The sequence below is a fragment of the Eumetopias jubatus genome, unplaced genomic scaffold, assembly GCF_037043125.1.
Source record: "Eumetopias jubatus isolate StellerSeaLion01/CBP00866 unplaced genomic scaffold, mEumJub1_p1.0 scaffold_6, whole genome shotgun sequence".
In the NCBI taxonomy this organism is placed as follows: Eukaryota; Metazoa; Chordata; class Mammalia; order Carnivora; family Otariidae; genus Eumetopias; species Eumetopias jubatus.
In genome coordinates, this window is record NW_028274812.1 from 34,021,824 (window position 1) to 34,038,514 (window position 16,691).

The 16,691-nt window shown below is 38.9% G+C and overlaps 1 protein-coding gene and 1 pseudogene across 7 annotated transcripts in view; one reads left to right on the plus strand and one right to left on the minus strand.

Annotated features, from left to right (window-relative positions):
• L3MBTL3 (L3MBTL histone methyl-lysine binding protein 3) overlaps window positions 1-16,691 on the minus strand; it is a 118,350-nt gene that overhangs the window by 90,260 nt on the left and 11,399 nt on the right. For all 7 annotated transcript variants that reach the window (XM_028125354.2, XM_028125353.2, XM_028125352.2 and 4 more), the window contains exon 3: window positions 2,887-3,003. In XM_028125354.2, the coding sequence (XP_027981155.1) occupies window positions 2,887-2,988 (102 nt within the window). In that variant the 5' untranslated portion in view covers window positions 2,989-3,003. The remainder of the gene's footprint in view (window positions 1-2,886; window positions 3,004-16,691) is intronic.
• Window positions 3,834-5,384, plus strand: LOC114225653 (homeobox protein NANOG-like; annotated as a pseudogene).

Sequence of the window (16,691 nt, forward strand, 5' to 3'; positions counted from 1 at the left end):
AACATTTTCCCTGTATCTCTTTTGTTATGAAAACATTTCTCCCTTTAGACGGTAGTATAGTAGTATTAAGAGAATCGATTTCAGTATCAGAAAAGCCCGGCTTTAGACGCAGTTCTGCCAATATCTTGACCTTGAGCAAATGCTTTAACCATTCTGGGCCTCTGTTTTCCCATCTGTAAACTGACAAAACAGTGACAGGAACTGTCACTGTTAAAGGAAAGGATTAAATAAAAAGATGCAGATAAAGTGCTCATCAGAGAGTAAGCTATTTTTTCCACTGCTGCACCCAAATGAAAAGTTTCTGCACTCCATTTTATATAAAGGTTGGTTAGTCCAGGATGAAGCAGGGCAAGGGGATTCCAGCAACAGGAAACAGCATAAACAGACCAAGGTTTGAAGCCTTCAAGTAGCTAGTTGGGCTGGAAAGGAAACAAGATGGCACAGAAGAGTGAAAAGAGATGTAGCTGGAGGGAAGTAGAGGCCAGATCACCAAAAACTTCTGTGATAAACTCTGCCATGAAAGACAGGAAACTGCTAAAGGATTTTAAGCAGAAGAGTGACATAACTTGATTGGCCAGCAACGTTTTACAGAGAAATGTTCTTTCAAAATGGCAGTAAACTGAAGCATATAAAAACCTGTTCCCATGATAAGAAATTGACTTCTGTGTATTAGCTGATGACATGGGCTACACTAATCTGAGCTGTCTTAGGAGAGCACCCTGTTTATGAGGAAATCCACGTACCTATACCCATTAAAAAACGGAAGCTTCAGGAATCTAAGACAGACAAAGCACGATGTCAGAGAGTAAATCTCATGCTTTATTCAAAGTTCTTTTTAATATCTTATTTTTGTGAAAAATCAATTTCTCAATCAGGCCTCTTAAACAACTCAGACATTAATATCAGAAGCAAGTGATTCAGAAATCCTAAGTAACATAATCAACTGGCTTGTTCTTCGATCTCTTCAGGTAAAAATGGTTATAAAGTAGAAAAAAATTTTTTAAATTATTTTTTTTTAGAAGTGGGGTTTCAAACTGTCTACAGTACATATAGTGAACTGGATACATGGCAATTACCTAGGTAATTAGATGACCCTAAAAGTCAAATAAAATAAACCAGATTATAATACCCACTAAGTGGCTTAATTACCTGATTACCTTAATAAAAGTAATAGGTTAATTCCTAAAATCCATTGCTTAGAAGACCTTCAGGCAATTTAAATTTCTTAGGGATGGAAACTTCTTAGGGATGGAAAGTTCAAAATCTAACTGCACAAAAGTTATAAATTTCATCATCTACCTGACATCAAAATAACACAGTTGAGAAAGGACAAAAATGTACAAGGAAAATACAAGAATAGAGCAATAAAAAAAAAAGGCAGCTTACATAATATATCACAAAGCCAGAAAAGATATAATTTGTTAAGTGTTTTCCATATGTTATTTTTTCAATCCTTATAACCACCTTGTGACATAGATCCTATTTCCTCATTTTATAGATAAAGATTCTGAAACTTAGGAAATTTAAATAACTTGACAAAGCTCATGTAGCTACTATGAGGCTGACATTATAAGTGTCTGGAACAATTTTTCTTTCTCACAAATTTCAGCACTCGATTCCCATCATATCTAATCCAGATGAACATTTGGAGAATCTTAGAGCAGATAAAATCCTGAGTATTCATTTAATTCCTCATTTCACCAAAAAGGAAACTGGCCCAAAGAGACTAACTGACTTGTTCAAGGTCATAGAGAACTGAAACTAAAAACCATATCTCCTTTCCAGATTTCACTGAACCTCACTGCAGTATTTTTGTTAAGCTAAACTCAGATAGATAGATACGTTGGCACACTGCACTTAACTCAACCTAACGCAACTGAAATCTAAGTATTCTTCCAATGACAGATTGTCCAGATCTCACCACTGAGGATGAACTAGAATGGGCTTGGCTGAGATACTTGTCAAGTAGCCACTAAAAGGTACTGGATTTCAGGAAGCCACTATTAGGGGGCAGGAACTTCTCTTCAAGATAGACCACAACACCAAGCACTACAGAGGAAAGCCAAGTGACAGCCAGTTAGGGTGATTAGAAGTTCAAACACCAGAGTAACCACATACAAACACAAAGTCTAAAAGGCCACAGACAGGTTCAAGGTCCCAGAGACAGGATTAGAGCAAAAACACATTAGAAATGAGAGGTGGGGGTGACTGGCTTCCCGGATGAGCACTTGCATAACTATGTTTCATAGGGTAGCAGAGGTGGTCCTGCCGTGGGTTTAGGGAGGACTGGGAAAAGGAGCAGACTGAAGCATCACTCTCCGAAGAGAGTTCTCATCTACATAAAAGCAACCTGGTTTACAGGAAGGACCAGCTTTTGAACAAGTGATTATATAAAAATCCATATTTATAGTATAAATAATTTAAGGGAGGAGAATAGCCCTGTCTATTCAATATTTTAACATTATCCAGTTTTTAAAAGAGAAAACTAGGGCACAGGGAATGTGGTTATTCATTTAAAGTTATAAAGTTCATAACTACAAAACATAGGAAGCTAGGTCTTCTAAGCCTACCATTTCCATATTTATTGTCCATCATGATAAAGTCAAACCTGGGATGATCCTCTGGAAGCTACAATGCAACTTCTGCAAAATAAGAACATATTGCCAAAATATTCCCATCCACCACCCCAAGTGACAAAGACTTCTGCCAAGTCGTCAGCATTTCAAATTGTCTTGAAAATTTACTGTAGAGATCTGGGCATCATATGAAGCCTAGAGGGTTATGCTTAATGCTTTTAATTCTTCTTTTACATATTTAGTCAAATTTATTTTAATAAACACACACAGATGCGTACACAGATAACTGTATTTAATAAAGACAGCTTACCTTTAAGTCACTTCCTGGTAATGTGCCTACTCCATCTTTCCAGTCCATAACACTGAATACATCAAACTCTTGACCACTTGCACTAGAGGCAGATTCAGTCATGATTTATTTTTGAACCTGGAAGGGGGGGAAAGGCGTACCATTAAATATTCTACATACAAATCAGTTTTTATTTTAGTGGCCATTGCCTCAGTTTCCCTTAATTACATAATTTTCTTGATCATAAATCTCATACCCATAAATCTAGCAATAAATGCTTCAAAAAATATCATTTTTTTTCCTAGTGCAATCCCTGGTTATAGAAAAAACAATATTACTAAAACTTATAAATTAGAAAGTGTCAATTTTTCTATTCTTAAAAAGGAATTCTTTGTTTCATAGCATATTCATCCAAAATAAAAAATCATGACACATATAAATAGAAATTCTTGCCCACTAAGTAGTTTTTTTTGTTGTTGCTTTAAGATATTGAAAAGAGAGTGGGTATAAAGGACAGAATTAATATTAAATGTTAATAAACAAAATGAAACCATTTAGATAATAAAAAAACAAGAAAATGCCAGTCCATTAGGACTGTCATCTACACAAAGCTTGTCAATTAAGTTTGCTCTGTCAATTCAATGAATTCACAGTGTGATTGATTCTTTCAGTAAATTGATTAATTTAATTCAGTCAAGATATCTGCCAATTTGATGTTCTGGAAAATAGGGAAGCAGTCTTAAAATATACAGCAAACACTAATAATAAGGCTATGTTAAGATAACCAAGTCAACTAGCTAACTGTGATAGTGCTTTTAATTTGCATTTTTTAAAAAATTGCAAAACAGTTTTCCATAATCACACAGTTAGTGTTCACATTGATATTGTTATTCCAAGACTGTTGTCTATGTGGTAGGGGATAAAAAAAAGTAAGTAATTATGTTGGTGTCATTGATAAGCAATGAAAGATGGGTAAGTCCTATATTTAAATGGAATTATCAGTATGAATTCATAATGCACTTTAACCTTTAAAAAAAATGCATATTTTCTAGCTTTGCCCAGGGACAAAATCTAGAAACAACCAACAGTAATGAGCAGCCAAGTGCTCAGACTGTGATCTCTAAATACCATTTCTCTGAGGTCTTCCCAGAGAAGGGGCTGATTTCTGCTCAGTGGCAGATGTGCAAGATGAATCTGGAACTGGTCAACAAAAAGCAAGGAAGCTATCAAAGACAACAGAGGTCATATCAAAAGAACTCAGAAGCCAACTTGAAGAGGCTCCTGCTGGCCAAACTAAGGATAGGATTCCTGCAAAGAATTGAAACACATCAAGGAAGTTTAGATCCATGAGTTCATATTGATATTGAAAACAAACAAACAAACCAAGAACACTTCATTGATCACCTTTTGAGACTACAATGGAACCAACTCATTATCTGGAAAAAGAAACAAGGATTTATCCTGCCTACATTGCATGAGACCCCTGTGAACTGTATCTCAGGGTAGCCAAATCATCGGGGAGAGGAAGTGTCAGTTTAGAAAGAGCTCCTGCTAATAAATAAAGAAGGAGAGACAGGATTAACCGAGAATTCGCAAGGATCCAGCTCTGCCCTAATGCCCGCCTGGCCCTGAAGCACCCAGTTCTAGGGACTCTTCTCCAGTGCCTGAGATTTATGGGCCTGAAGAAAATTATGCATCCATGCAAAATGTCATCTGCTTAGACACCCCAAGCAGACCATCTCTCCTCTTCCTTCCTCCATTGATCTGCTTGTTCAGGACAGCCCCAACTCCTCCACCAGTCCCAGGGTAAAACTACCACCCACTTCTGGAGAGGAGAGAACAGTGAGGAAGGAAGATACGGCCCATGGCAAGAAAGAGAAGATCAGGACCGTGTTCTCTCAGACCCAACTCTATGTCCTCAATGATTTATTTGAGACAGAAATACCTCAGTCTCCAGCAGATGTAGGAACCTTCCAACATTCTGAACTTTAGCTATAAGCAGGTGAAGACCTGGTTCCAGAACCAGAGAATGAAATGTAAGAGGTGGCAGAAAAACCACTGGCCAAAGGAGAGCAAGAGTGTGACTCAGAACAGCACAGCAACCGCAGAATACCCAGGCTTCTATTCCTACCACCAGGGATACCTGAGGAACACTTCCGGAAACCTTCCAGTATGGAGCAACCAGACCTGGAATAACCCGAATTGGAGCAACCAGACCTGGAACAGCCAGTCTTGGAGCAACCACTCCCGGGAATGGCCAGTCTTGGAGCAACCATTCCTGGGCCAGTCAGACCTGGTGCCCCCAAGCCTGGAACAATCAGCTCCAGAACTGTGGACAGGAATCCCTGCAGCCCCAGATCCAGTTCCAGTAAAATTCCATCAGCGATTTGGAGTCCGTCTTAGAAAGTTCTGGGGAAAGCCACAGTGTAATACAACAATCTGCTAAGTATTTTAGTACCCAGCAAACAATGGATTTGTTCCCAAATTACTCTGTGAACATACAGCCTGAAGATGTGTGACTATGAGAATATTATTTGGTCTCAGTTTGGGCAGTGGCTATATTACTTCTCCTAGGCTTTGTTTTTTAGCGTCCTATATATCTCTACCTCGATATTCTGTTTCCCATTATTCTTATTGTGTCCATTGAGGGGATTGGAATCAAAGAGGTTTCAGTAGCAGTCCACTGCTATGGACAACATGATAAAAAGTGTTTCTGGCTATAGATAACTAGATACAATCCTAATGTGGATAGCTTTAGGCTCTAGAATCTAACCTAAAGAATAGGAAGTGAAGATACAAAGATGTGTATGAAGGATAATTTGTATTTTCTGAGATTGTGAGGCTTTTCTTGTTAATAACCTCAACTGTTAACGGTGAAGGGTTAAGCTATGATGTGCTTCATTGATTTCTTCTGTCCCCTATGATGTTTTACTAGAACTGTTAATTTGTTCATTATTCTAGTATTTGTAGAAAGATGTTTTGTATTTTAATGTATCATGATAATAGTACCAGTTTGGCTGATTGGTTTATAGGTTTAAGTACAAATAAATAAGATACCCACTTTACCCTTAAAAAAAATTTTAAAAAAATAAGGAATGACAAAACTGAAACATTACCATTTTCAATCCTCAATAAATGAATGGCTTTGGCAATGGCCATCGATGACCACTAAGAATACAAACCCAAAGTCGTCCTGCCAAGAAAAAACAAAACCAAACCTAATCTGATCAAGTCTATTTACAGGAAATACCAGAGGCAAAGAGACATGTTAAATCACACCATAAAAATAGAGAGGGAGTAAAATTCAGACTGTCAGAAACTCTTAGCAAAAATTCTCAAAGTGTGGTCCACAGACCCTGGGAGGACCTGAGACCCTTTCAAAAGGCCCAAGAAGTCAAAACTATTTTCATAAAAATACTAACCCATTATTTGCTTTCTTTGCTATGTTGACATCCACACTGATGGCACCCAAGGGTAGGAGTAGTCATTGCCTCCTTTACCACCTTGTACTTAAAAGAAACACCAGTTTCACCCAAGATCATCCTTGATGAAGTCAAGTAACAGCTTTCATTAAGTCTTGATATGTGAATACACATCTTTTCAATATTCTGTGTGATGAAAGGGGAAGCACACATAGAGCGCTCGGGTGTGTCAAAGCACCAAGGAAGAGCACCCGTGAACTGTTTGAGACGCAAGCTGAATGAGCTGCTTTTTCCATGGGATGCCATTGATTTAACAAACTCTTGTTCATTCAGGTTTGGATATCTGGCAAATATTTTGTCAAAAATAAATGAAGTGAGCCTGTCAGCGACAAGGAAAACACTGACAGCATTTGTTGCTGAAGATACAATTTGAGCATTCAAGGGAAAACCATGATTTTGGAAAACGTGTATCTACCACCATGAGCTTGACAGCTTCCCAGTAGCTAAATACTTTTCTAAGGAGATGGGTGGTAACAGTCATGAATAGGATTTTTAAAATATTTTATATTTGACATATGTCAACATTTGGGAGATTTGCATAACTCAGTGAAGCAGTATTTTCCAAATAACCATACTTGATGTCACAAAATTATGCCTGGAAAGGATCCATTTAAGTGTATGACAGACCAATGGATTTTAATGTAATGTAGTATGAAAAGTTCATTGTCAGGGTTTCAAATTGCTCACTGCAACTTACCTTTAAGAAACTACCACTTGTCAACTTTTGGTGTAGTATCACAGAAGAATGTCCACCATTTAATGAAAAAACTTAGAAGACTCCTCCCCCTTTCCAACCCCACATCTGTGTAAAGCAGATTTTCTTAATACACTTCAACCAAAACAACATATTGCAACAAATTGAATACAGAAGCAGGTATGAAAATCCAGCTATCTTCTATTAAGCCAGACATGAAAGAGATTTTCAAAAATGTAACACAGTGCCACTTCTCTCATTTTTCCATTATGGAAACTATGATTATGTTTCATGAAAACTGTGCAGACATATATTAATGTAACGGGCTTGCTACTGTTATTTTTAAGTAAATAGTTTAAATTATGTATTTTAATTCTGAATATAGAAAATATTAATAGATATAACCCATACAAACAATAACTCTTTGGGGTTTTCAGTCATTCTTAAGAGGGTCAAAGAGACTTGAGAGCCACTGCTGTATAGGATAAAAACTTGGCTTTCTGTGGGGCGCCTGGGTGGCTCAGTCGTTAAGCGTCTGCCTTTGGCTCAGGTCATGAGCCCAGGGTCCTGGGATTGAGTCCCACATCGGGCTCCCTGCTCAGCAGGGAACCTGCTTCTCCCTCTGCCTCTCCCCCTGCTTATGTTCCTTCTCCTGCTTATGTGTCTCTCTCTGTCAAATAAATAAATAAAATCTTTAAAAAAAAACAAAAAAAAACCTGGCTTTCTGCCACACAGACACATACACACACAAAAGGCCAGGAGTAAAAAAATACATGGAAGAGGAAATCTGAAACTTAGATTAAGAGATTTAAGAGACATATTAATAAAGCACAATATCATAATTCATAGATCTTGTTTGGACCCTGATTTAAACTATTTTTTAAAGAAGACGACAAAGATTAGACAGGAAGGGAAGCATGAATGCCACCTGGCTATTTGATGATGTACAAAAATGCTGATTTTTCTGGAGGGATGATGATGGCATGTACTTTCAAAAGGGGACTTCATCCTTGTCAACAGAAACTGACAGATGGAATGATTAAGTTAGGAATTTGCTATAAATTAGTCAAGAAGGTGAAGTGGTGAAATAAACAGGCAACGTGCTGGTAATTCTCAAGAAGTCTGAAGGGCTGAAGGGCCCAGAGCAGTTTATTATACTACATCTTAGGTTTATAAGTGCTTGAAAAATTCTGTAATAGAAATATATTTTAAGTGCAGTCTCTTTAGATACATAATACACATTTATTTCTTAAATAGTCAATAGAAAAAAAACCTGTGTTTCTTTGAAATATAGCTAGCTTTTGTTGAAGTTTATTAGATGCTTCGATATTCTTTCTTCCTTTGTCCCCTTTAAATGAGTAAATGTCAAATGTTACATATTAGGTCTATTTCTGATCATTTCAAATTTTATACTGTCTGAAATTGAAGAAGTACTAGATTGCACTATCATTAGGACTTAACCCTTAAAACAGAAACTAAGATGTGAAGGCCTGAGGAAGATTAATCTAAGAAACAGTGAAGATGTTAAGTGAATTAAGACTTGCACTTAAGTTCTCTACAACTCCTACCTCACTAAATAGAGATCAGCAACAAAATCAACTTCCTTATTAAGTGTTGTAGGAGTGGCAACTTTTTCTTGATAGACAGTAGAGTGACAGAATAATTTCCCCCCTGGTGAATAAACTGGGTAAAACCTGAATGATCCATGGAAAAGAAAGTTTTACTATTCTTTCTCTAATCACAAGAGCATTTATTCACCAGGTACTCAGTGTCAGACATAATACGTATACTTTTTAATTTATTAATTCAATCTCACCTTCTTCCAGAAAAGGATTCAAAGCAGCAATTTACATACATTATTTCATTTCTTTCTTTCTCACAAAAAGATGGGTTCTAATAATCCCTCCAGTCTACACTAAAGAAAGTGAGTTGCAGAGTTCAGTAATTCACCCAAAACCTTATCTGGTGGCATGGCCAATATCTGAAACCAGGTCAGTCTCATTCCAACCGTGGGCTTTTTTCTCAACCACTGTCTTGTCTTGTCTCAGAGTCTTACCCCTCTAAGAATCTGGCTAAACCTACTTTTCCCTAAGTTATTCCTTAGACATGACAAATCCAGAAACCAATTTACTAGGGCCGAAGTTCTTGATTTATGTATATCAGTGCAACTGTATCCTTTTAATAAAATACCATCAAATATATACTTATTAACAAAGTGTCATTAAGACACATATACAACAGAAATAGAATTTCAGTCTTTTCCCAGGCGCCTGGGTGGCTCAGTCCTTAAGCGTCTGCCTTCGGCTCAGGTCATGATCCCAGGGTCCTGGGATCGAGCCCCACATCGGGATCCCTGCTCGTCAGGAAGCCCGCTTCTCCCTCTCCCACTCCCCCTGCTTGTGTTCCCTCTCTCGCTGTGTCTCTCTCAGTCAAATACATAAATAAAATCTTTAAAAAAATAAAAAACATAAATGCATAAAATTCACAACAATAAAATCCTGTGACTAGGAGAAGGAATAGAAAGCAGGAGAAAGCTAAAAGTTAGCCCTATACAAAACCCGCAGTAAATGCTCATGACACATTTTTAGAAATACTGAGAATTTGCTTTTGCTCCATAAAACATCGGTAATGTTTCACAGTGTACTCTACCTATAAGCACATATTTAAAATTTATCAAAAATTTTCTATTGTTTCACTTTAAGGTTTGTGAACACTGTGTAGAAAATACGATAGCATAAAAATATTTACCATGTTGTCTTTCCCATGATCTGATTTTGAAGCCAAATGGCTACTCGCACTATCACAAGAAGTTGGAATGGCTAGGACATTTTCTATCATCTCTTCATCAGACAGAACATCCAACAACCCAATATTATTTTAACAGAAGCTGCTTCTTCATGACACCCTACGTCTTCCTCCCTTGTTTTCATTCTCCAGAAGTGTGCACATTGCATACATACAAAGTCTTTTCACTTCAATCAGTTGGGGTCCTAAGAAAGAAGCAGTTTTTCCCCCCCACAACTTAGAAATGCTTTGTGTTATGTTTTCTTTAATTATCACCTGGTGTTATTCCACAATCCCATGTGTAACCTATATTTCACGGACTATAAAAAGCAGGTAGGTAACAGAGTACCTCACAATGCAAGTCACAAACAGCATCTCTCATTCTGCAGAAAATCTCATCCCCAATCTCTTGTTAATGATGCTGAGATTTCCTAAGGAAGTATCTCAAAAGTGCACCATGGTACGTCCTCTGTGCTATCAGCGAAGAGCCACCATTTAACTCTTAACCTCTTCTAAATCCTAACAGTCTCCAGCCACTGCTGATGTCAAAAAGGACCACTTTGGGGTTCACATATCCAGCAAATACACGACTGCAGCTTTTGATCTTCTGATTCCCACTAGCTTTCCTATCATGACTGGAAATGGTTAAAAGCAAGGGTTCTGATGTCCAATGTGCTTTTACTGATGCCCACTGTTAGCAGCTGATGACTTTACCGAAGGCAGAGACCATTCCTGTTGACACTAATTCAAACATATTAGACTCCCAAAGTCCCTCTTTGGTGAAACAGTTCACTTTAGCTTTTACTCATTTTTATTACAATCTTCTTGCCCTAAGCCTCCAACAAAAGGGCTGGAAGACTGATTAAATGACATGCAACACTGTCCTCAGAATTACCTTCTGTATCTCTCTCTCCTGCACCATTCCTTGCCTCCAAACAAAGCTTTGCAACTTGCCTTTCCCTTGGGACATTGTATCTAATGGATGAACTTGCTCAGTCTCTCACATGAATAAATCCCTGGAAGCCTCAACCTACCATATACCAGTAGTTTTCAAGAAAAAGGAGGCAATGAGGAGATTAGTTAATATCTTATATTCAAAAATCCTGTTATGAGAATATGGGGAAGCAGGCCCTCTCGTGCATTGACAGTGGCATTATAAATGAAAACAACCTCTCTGGAGATCAATTTCCAAGAACATATCCTCCAACTCAGCAGTTCTAGTCATAGAAATTTATTCTACAGATACTCGCACATATGTAAAAAGAAAAAATGTAAAATGTTATTCACTGACTACAGGTCTGTTCGTAAAGTCAAAAAACTGGAAACAATCCAAAAGTCCATCAATTAAGGACCATTGCGGTACATCCATATGGTATTCAATGCCATTATAAAAAACAATGAGGAAGCTCTTTACATTCTGATATAGAAAGAGCTCCAACACACTACCAATACTCTAATTTTATGCCAGGTATAAAAACTGTGTGCTACCACTTCTATAAAATAAAAGGGTGTGTGTGTGTGTAACTTACATAGGCAAACATTCTCTCTGCAAGGATTCATCAGAAACTGGTAACACTGGCTGTCCCCAGGAGCAGGCAATAGTCTGCTGAAAGACAGCCATGGGAGGGAATCTGTTCTCTGGACATTCCTTTATGTCTGTTCAAATTTTCTTAAAAGGAAAAAAATGTTTTAAAATCCTTTTTCATGTCAATTTAGAATAGTTCATGTCACGAAAGGCAGGTCTTTCCATGAAAATATTTAGTTTATGATTGCTGTAAACAATGGAAGCTATAGCATAGAAGTCACTAAGGGAAGTCAACTTCCCCAAAGCTCTTGGGTAATTTAAATAGTAGGTATTTAACTGTACATGCAAATGAATCAGCTCCACAGATGGATGAGAAGAAGAAGGGTAGGGTTCACTTCTCCACAACTCGGGTATCAGAAATATATAGTAGATCGCTGGCATTCACAGACTGTTTATGGCTTCTACCACTCCTGAGAGGCATCTGAAGTTCCCATGACATTCAGTAATCTGTGATCTTGCAGAGACATGACTCTGAATGAGACATGCCATGAAGCTGAGGGGCAAGGGCAAGTTGCCTGGACCAGCCATGGTCCAGGGATGCTCTTACTCAGAGCACTTAGTCTTAGTCCATGCACCATAAGGAAAGAGATAAACCATTGTTTCTCGTGAAGAAATGAAACAAACAAAATTAACTGCTAGTTGATTCTAGTGTTGATGACAGAATGAGGGGAATATGGAAATGTTTATGAAAGCGCTAGGCCCTAGCCACAAAATAGAAGTTTCAGATAAATTAAAGACTGAAATGTCAAATGCAATGATGACTCAGACACATTGTGTGAACAAAACTACCAAATGCTCCAAAAGGAAGTAAGTAGAAAAGATGTGTGAATTTGTTTCAATAAGTGCTCCAGACAGTACAAAAATTGCTCATCAAGCAAGATAAGTAGTTAAGGTCTAGAGACAGCATTTACATTTTTCAGTTATACTTTAGTAATCTGAAGGAAGGAATTGTATGTTACAATGAGTTTTTTTTCAAGTTGAGAACTGGCGATTGCCTTGGGATATATCCTTCACAAATGTCAAGAATCTACTGTTATCTTATTTTGACTAGAGATAAGCAGAGTTTGTGTGTCCTTCATAATCCCCCCTTCATACAATCCCTTCATTCATATCTGCCACTAAGTGGATAAAACAAGCGGTGGCTCGAGTGAGGGGCATGGACGCCCCCAGTGCTGAGCTCCTATAGTGGAGTCCAGGTGAAGAACCTGCCTAGCACTGAGATGAAGACAACAGTCTCTTGAGAGATAAGCCACCCAATCCAGGATGCTCAAAATCAAGTGAAAGAGTGGGCACTGCCTATAAACCAAAAGTCTGGATCTGCAGATAAAGTGAGAAATAAAGATTATTAAGAAAAGGAGCTAACTGTAGCTGGGCCATTCCTGCTCAGACCGTGGTTTTAAAATAGTATATTTAAAAGAATGGCTAGTTAATGTTCACTAAGAGCAGTTAAATAGTTTTAATAATCTTACAGTGGCTTTTTTAGAGTTACATTTTATAGCTTTACAGTTAACAGGCGTGTTCTTCAAAAATAAGGTACAGAGAGGATATGGCCATGAGTTGGAAGTGGTTATAAAATGGGGATAAACATCACCTCAAAAGCAGAATCGGATTAAAATTCTGTCACTCAGATGACAGAACTGAGATATCAGTTTTAATCAGTTTGGGTTAAAAGGACAACCTACCTTTTGTAAAGAGTCAGGAATGCTAACCCTAAAATAATCATCAGGAACCAAACAAAAATGCCAATTATGCAGAAGATAGACAGCAAGGAGATCCAGAGCAACATACATCCATGAGAAAAGTCAATCTCTACTGTGCGAATCCAACGCCTTGTTGCTATGCTGCCCACTTTAATACCATCAACTGAAGCTGGCTTTTTGTTTACTTTGTAGAAATCATCTGTCCCTAACTGAATGCTCTTATCTGGCACAGTGTGACCTACAAAAAGTCCTAATGTCACGATTCGGTAACACCACCGAAAAAGCCTCTCTTCACTGCTAACCACCTTCTTAATGTGGCTTATAAAACTGTTTTGAGGCTCCCTATCCTCACCCACCCTGCTCCTTGTCATCCTGTCACAGGCACAAATTAAATACTTCATGGATCATCCCCAAAACCTGCCACGCACTCATCAGTTCCCCCTTCTATCCTTCGCCCTTTCAACTGCTTCCTTCTTCCTTCCTCCTCTTCATTTCACTTTGCAAAATCTGACAACTGCCTACTCAGTAACCTCAGACCAGTTAGCTCTGGAAGTCTCAATTCCCCCACCTATAAAGTGTGTAGAAGGGAACCTTTCTTCATTGGGCAATGGTAAGTAAGGTTCCATGAGATAAATCAGATAATACCTTAGCCTAGTGCCTATCACACAGTAAGCAGTCAATAAAATGTTAGCTTTTTATTATAATTATCTGGTTTAACAATTACGTGAGTTCATGAACGCTGCTCAAGTGATCTTAAAAAAATTAGACGGTGATTTTTGTTTCTCTCATTTGACTGTATTTCTGTGGTATCTCTTACGGTAGGCCACCTGTTCAAAATCTAAATATCACAAGATTCAAGATCACTCCATAAAAGCAGATATTTTATTGTTAATAATATCTCATATTTACATAGCTCCAGAAAAGACTACTAGCTCTTAACCCTCTTCACCTATTCTGCCCACCCCCCACTTTCCTCCCCTTTGGCAACTAGCAGTTTGTTCTCTATATTTGCGAGTCTGTTTTATTTGTTCATTTGTTTTTTTAGATTCCACAGACAAGTGAAATCATGGGGTTTCTGTCTTTCTCTGACTTATTTCACTTAGCCTAATACCCTCTAGGTCCATCCATGTTGTTGCGGATGGCAAGATCTCATTCTTTCTGATGGCTGAGTAATATTCCACTGTGTGTGTGTGTGTGTGTGTGTACACACACACACACACACACACACACACACACACACATATATATATCTCACATCTTCTTTACCCATTCATCTATGGATACTTGGATTGTTTCCATAGCTTGTCTATTATAAGTAATGCCACTATAAACACAGGGGTGCATATACCTTTTCAAATTAGTATTTTTTGTTTTCTTTGGGTAAATACCTGGGAGTGGAATTACTGGATCGTATAGTATTTTTATTTTTTAATTTTTTGAGGAACTTCCATACTGTTTTCCATGGTGGCGGCACCAAATTGCATTCGCACCAACAGCGCACATGAGGGCTCCCTTTATTCTACATGCTCACCAACACTTAGGATTTCCTGTCTTTTTTATACTAGCCATTCTGACTGGTATGAGCTGCTATCTCACTGTGGTTTTGATTTGCATTTCCTGGATGGTTACTGATGTCAAGCATCTTTCATTCGTCCACTGGCCATGTGCAAATCTACTTTGGAAAAATGTCTATTCAAGTCCTCTGCCCATCATTTAATTGGATTGGGTTTTTCTGGTGTTGAGTTGTGTAAGTTCTTTACATACTTTGGATATTAACCCCTTATTAGATAATATCATTTACAAATATCTCCTTCTGTTCAGTAGGATGCCTTTTTGTTTTGTTATTGGTTTCCTTTTCTGTTTAAAAGCTTTTTATTTGGTGTAGTCCCAACAGTTTATTTTTGCTTTTGTTTCCCTTGACTATTACCTTTCTTCATAGGACAATAGCTCCAAAGTGATGGATAAGGGTCTGCCATACCGGGAAGGAGTTGGGCCTGAAGGCCAGGCTCTCTCTGCCACTATGCTGGTCTGACTATACACTGCAGGCCAGGCTAAGGCTTTGCAACAAAACTAGATGAAAGGCCACAGCAACATTTCCCAGTCTGTTCCTCAAAACACAACCTTTGGGAGACCACTGATTCCTGTCCTATGATACAAAGTTTTTTTGTTGAGAGAGGGGTGGAATACCCCGGGGGTCTTCAGGACATGTACAGTGCATATCAGTAGCAGTGTGGCGATCTGTGAAGTACTGGACAAGCCAAAGCTTCCCACGGTCACCTTGCCTTGTGACTCTATTATCACAGTGCATTGAATTCCATGGAGTCCCCCACGCCCCCACCCCTGGCCTTTGGGAAAATGCTGAGCCACGGAAAATAAATTCAGGAAATAACATGAAAGTCGGTAGTATTTTACAGGAATAAAATTGATTCATCTTCACGTTAGATTCAGCTACGAATGCTACCTTCGGACCTTGTTCCCCACCTGCATCTGAGTGGTGAGATTCATAGTATCTAAGCCTGGAGAATGCCCTCCGGACCTGCAGTCCTCGAAGTCCAGCCTGGAGAAAGTGATCCTGAGAAAGATATGGCCTCTGACTCCTAGGCCTGTCTACTGTTTTCTGATTTCCTCTCTGATGGCCTGCACCTTCATGACCTCAGAGAGTTACACAGCCTGTAGGGGGAAAACTCACAAGCACACGGCTACAAAGGGGTGACCGAACAAAAAAAAAAAAAAGCCCAAGATACATGAAGGAGATACAGACATACCAGAGCAGAGGAGTCTCTTCCATGCATTGTCATTTTTTTCTTTTTAATATTTTATTTATTTGACAGAGAGAGACACAGCAAGAGAGGGAACACAAGCAGGGGGAGTGGGAGAGGGAGAAGCAGGCTTCCCGCTGAGCAGGGAGCCTGATGCGGGGCTCGATCCCAGGACCCCAGGATCATGACCTGAGCCGAAGGCAGATGCTGAACGACTGAGCCACCCAGGTGCCCCCCTCACAGCTACCTCTTAAGACTGATTACATTTAACAGGCAAGAAAATTGAGGTCATCCAGCCAAGAAACAAACTTATCTCCCAAGACAGTGCCCCTCAGACTCTACTGCAGGGCCCAGCATGTTGTATTTTACTCAATACAGAAGCCAATCTAGTGCGATGGTGACAAGCACGGGCTCTGGAGCCCCAGAGCACTTGGGTTTGAGTCCTAGCCTCATAATTTCCCAACTACTGCATAATCCTGGGCAGGGTACCTAACCTCTCTTGAGCCTTAGGCTCCTTCATCAAGAAAATGGAACGGGAATATCTACTTTACAGAGCTGTAAAAACGTGTGTTTCAATCATGCACGCTAAGAGTGTTTTGCACATGGTAGACATGCAGTACATGGAGCCACAGATATTTTGAAGAAAATAAAACAAACAGCTCTCCAGTGTCCACATTCCCTCCAGGCACCAGTTTGCCCAATATCTGAAGCATACCAGGGCAGGGGAATGATAACTGCAAAGGCCAAGACCTCTGCACCACAAAGCCCTAAATGATTTCTCCCGAGTCCAGAGGTGAAGGTGAAGAAAAATGGGAGGTTAAG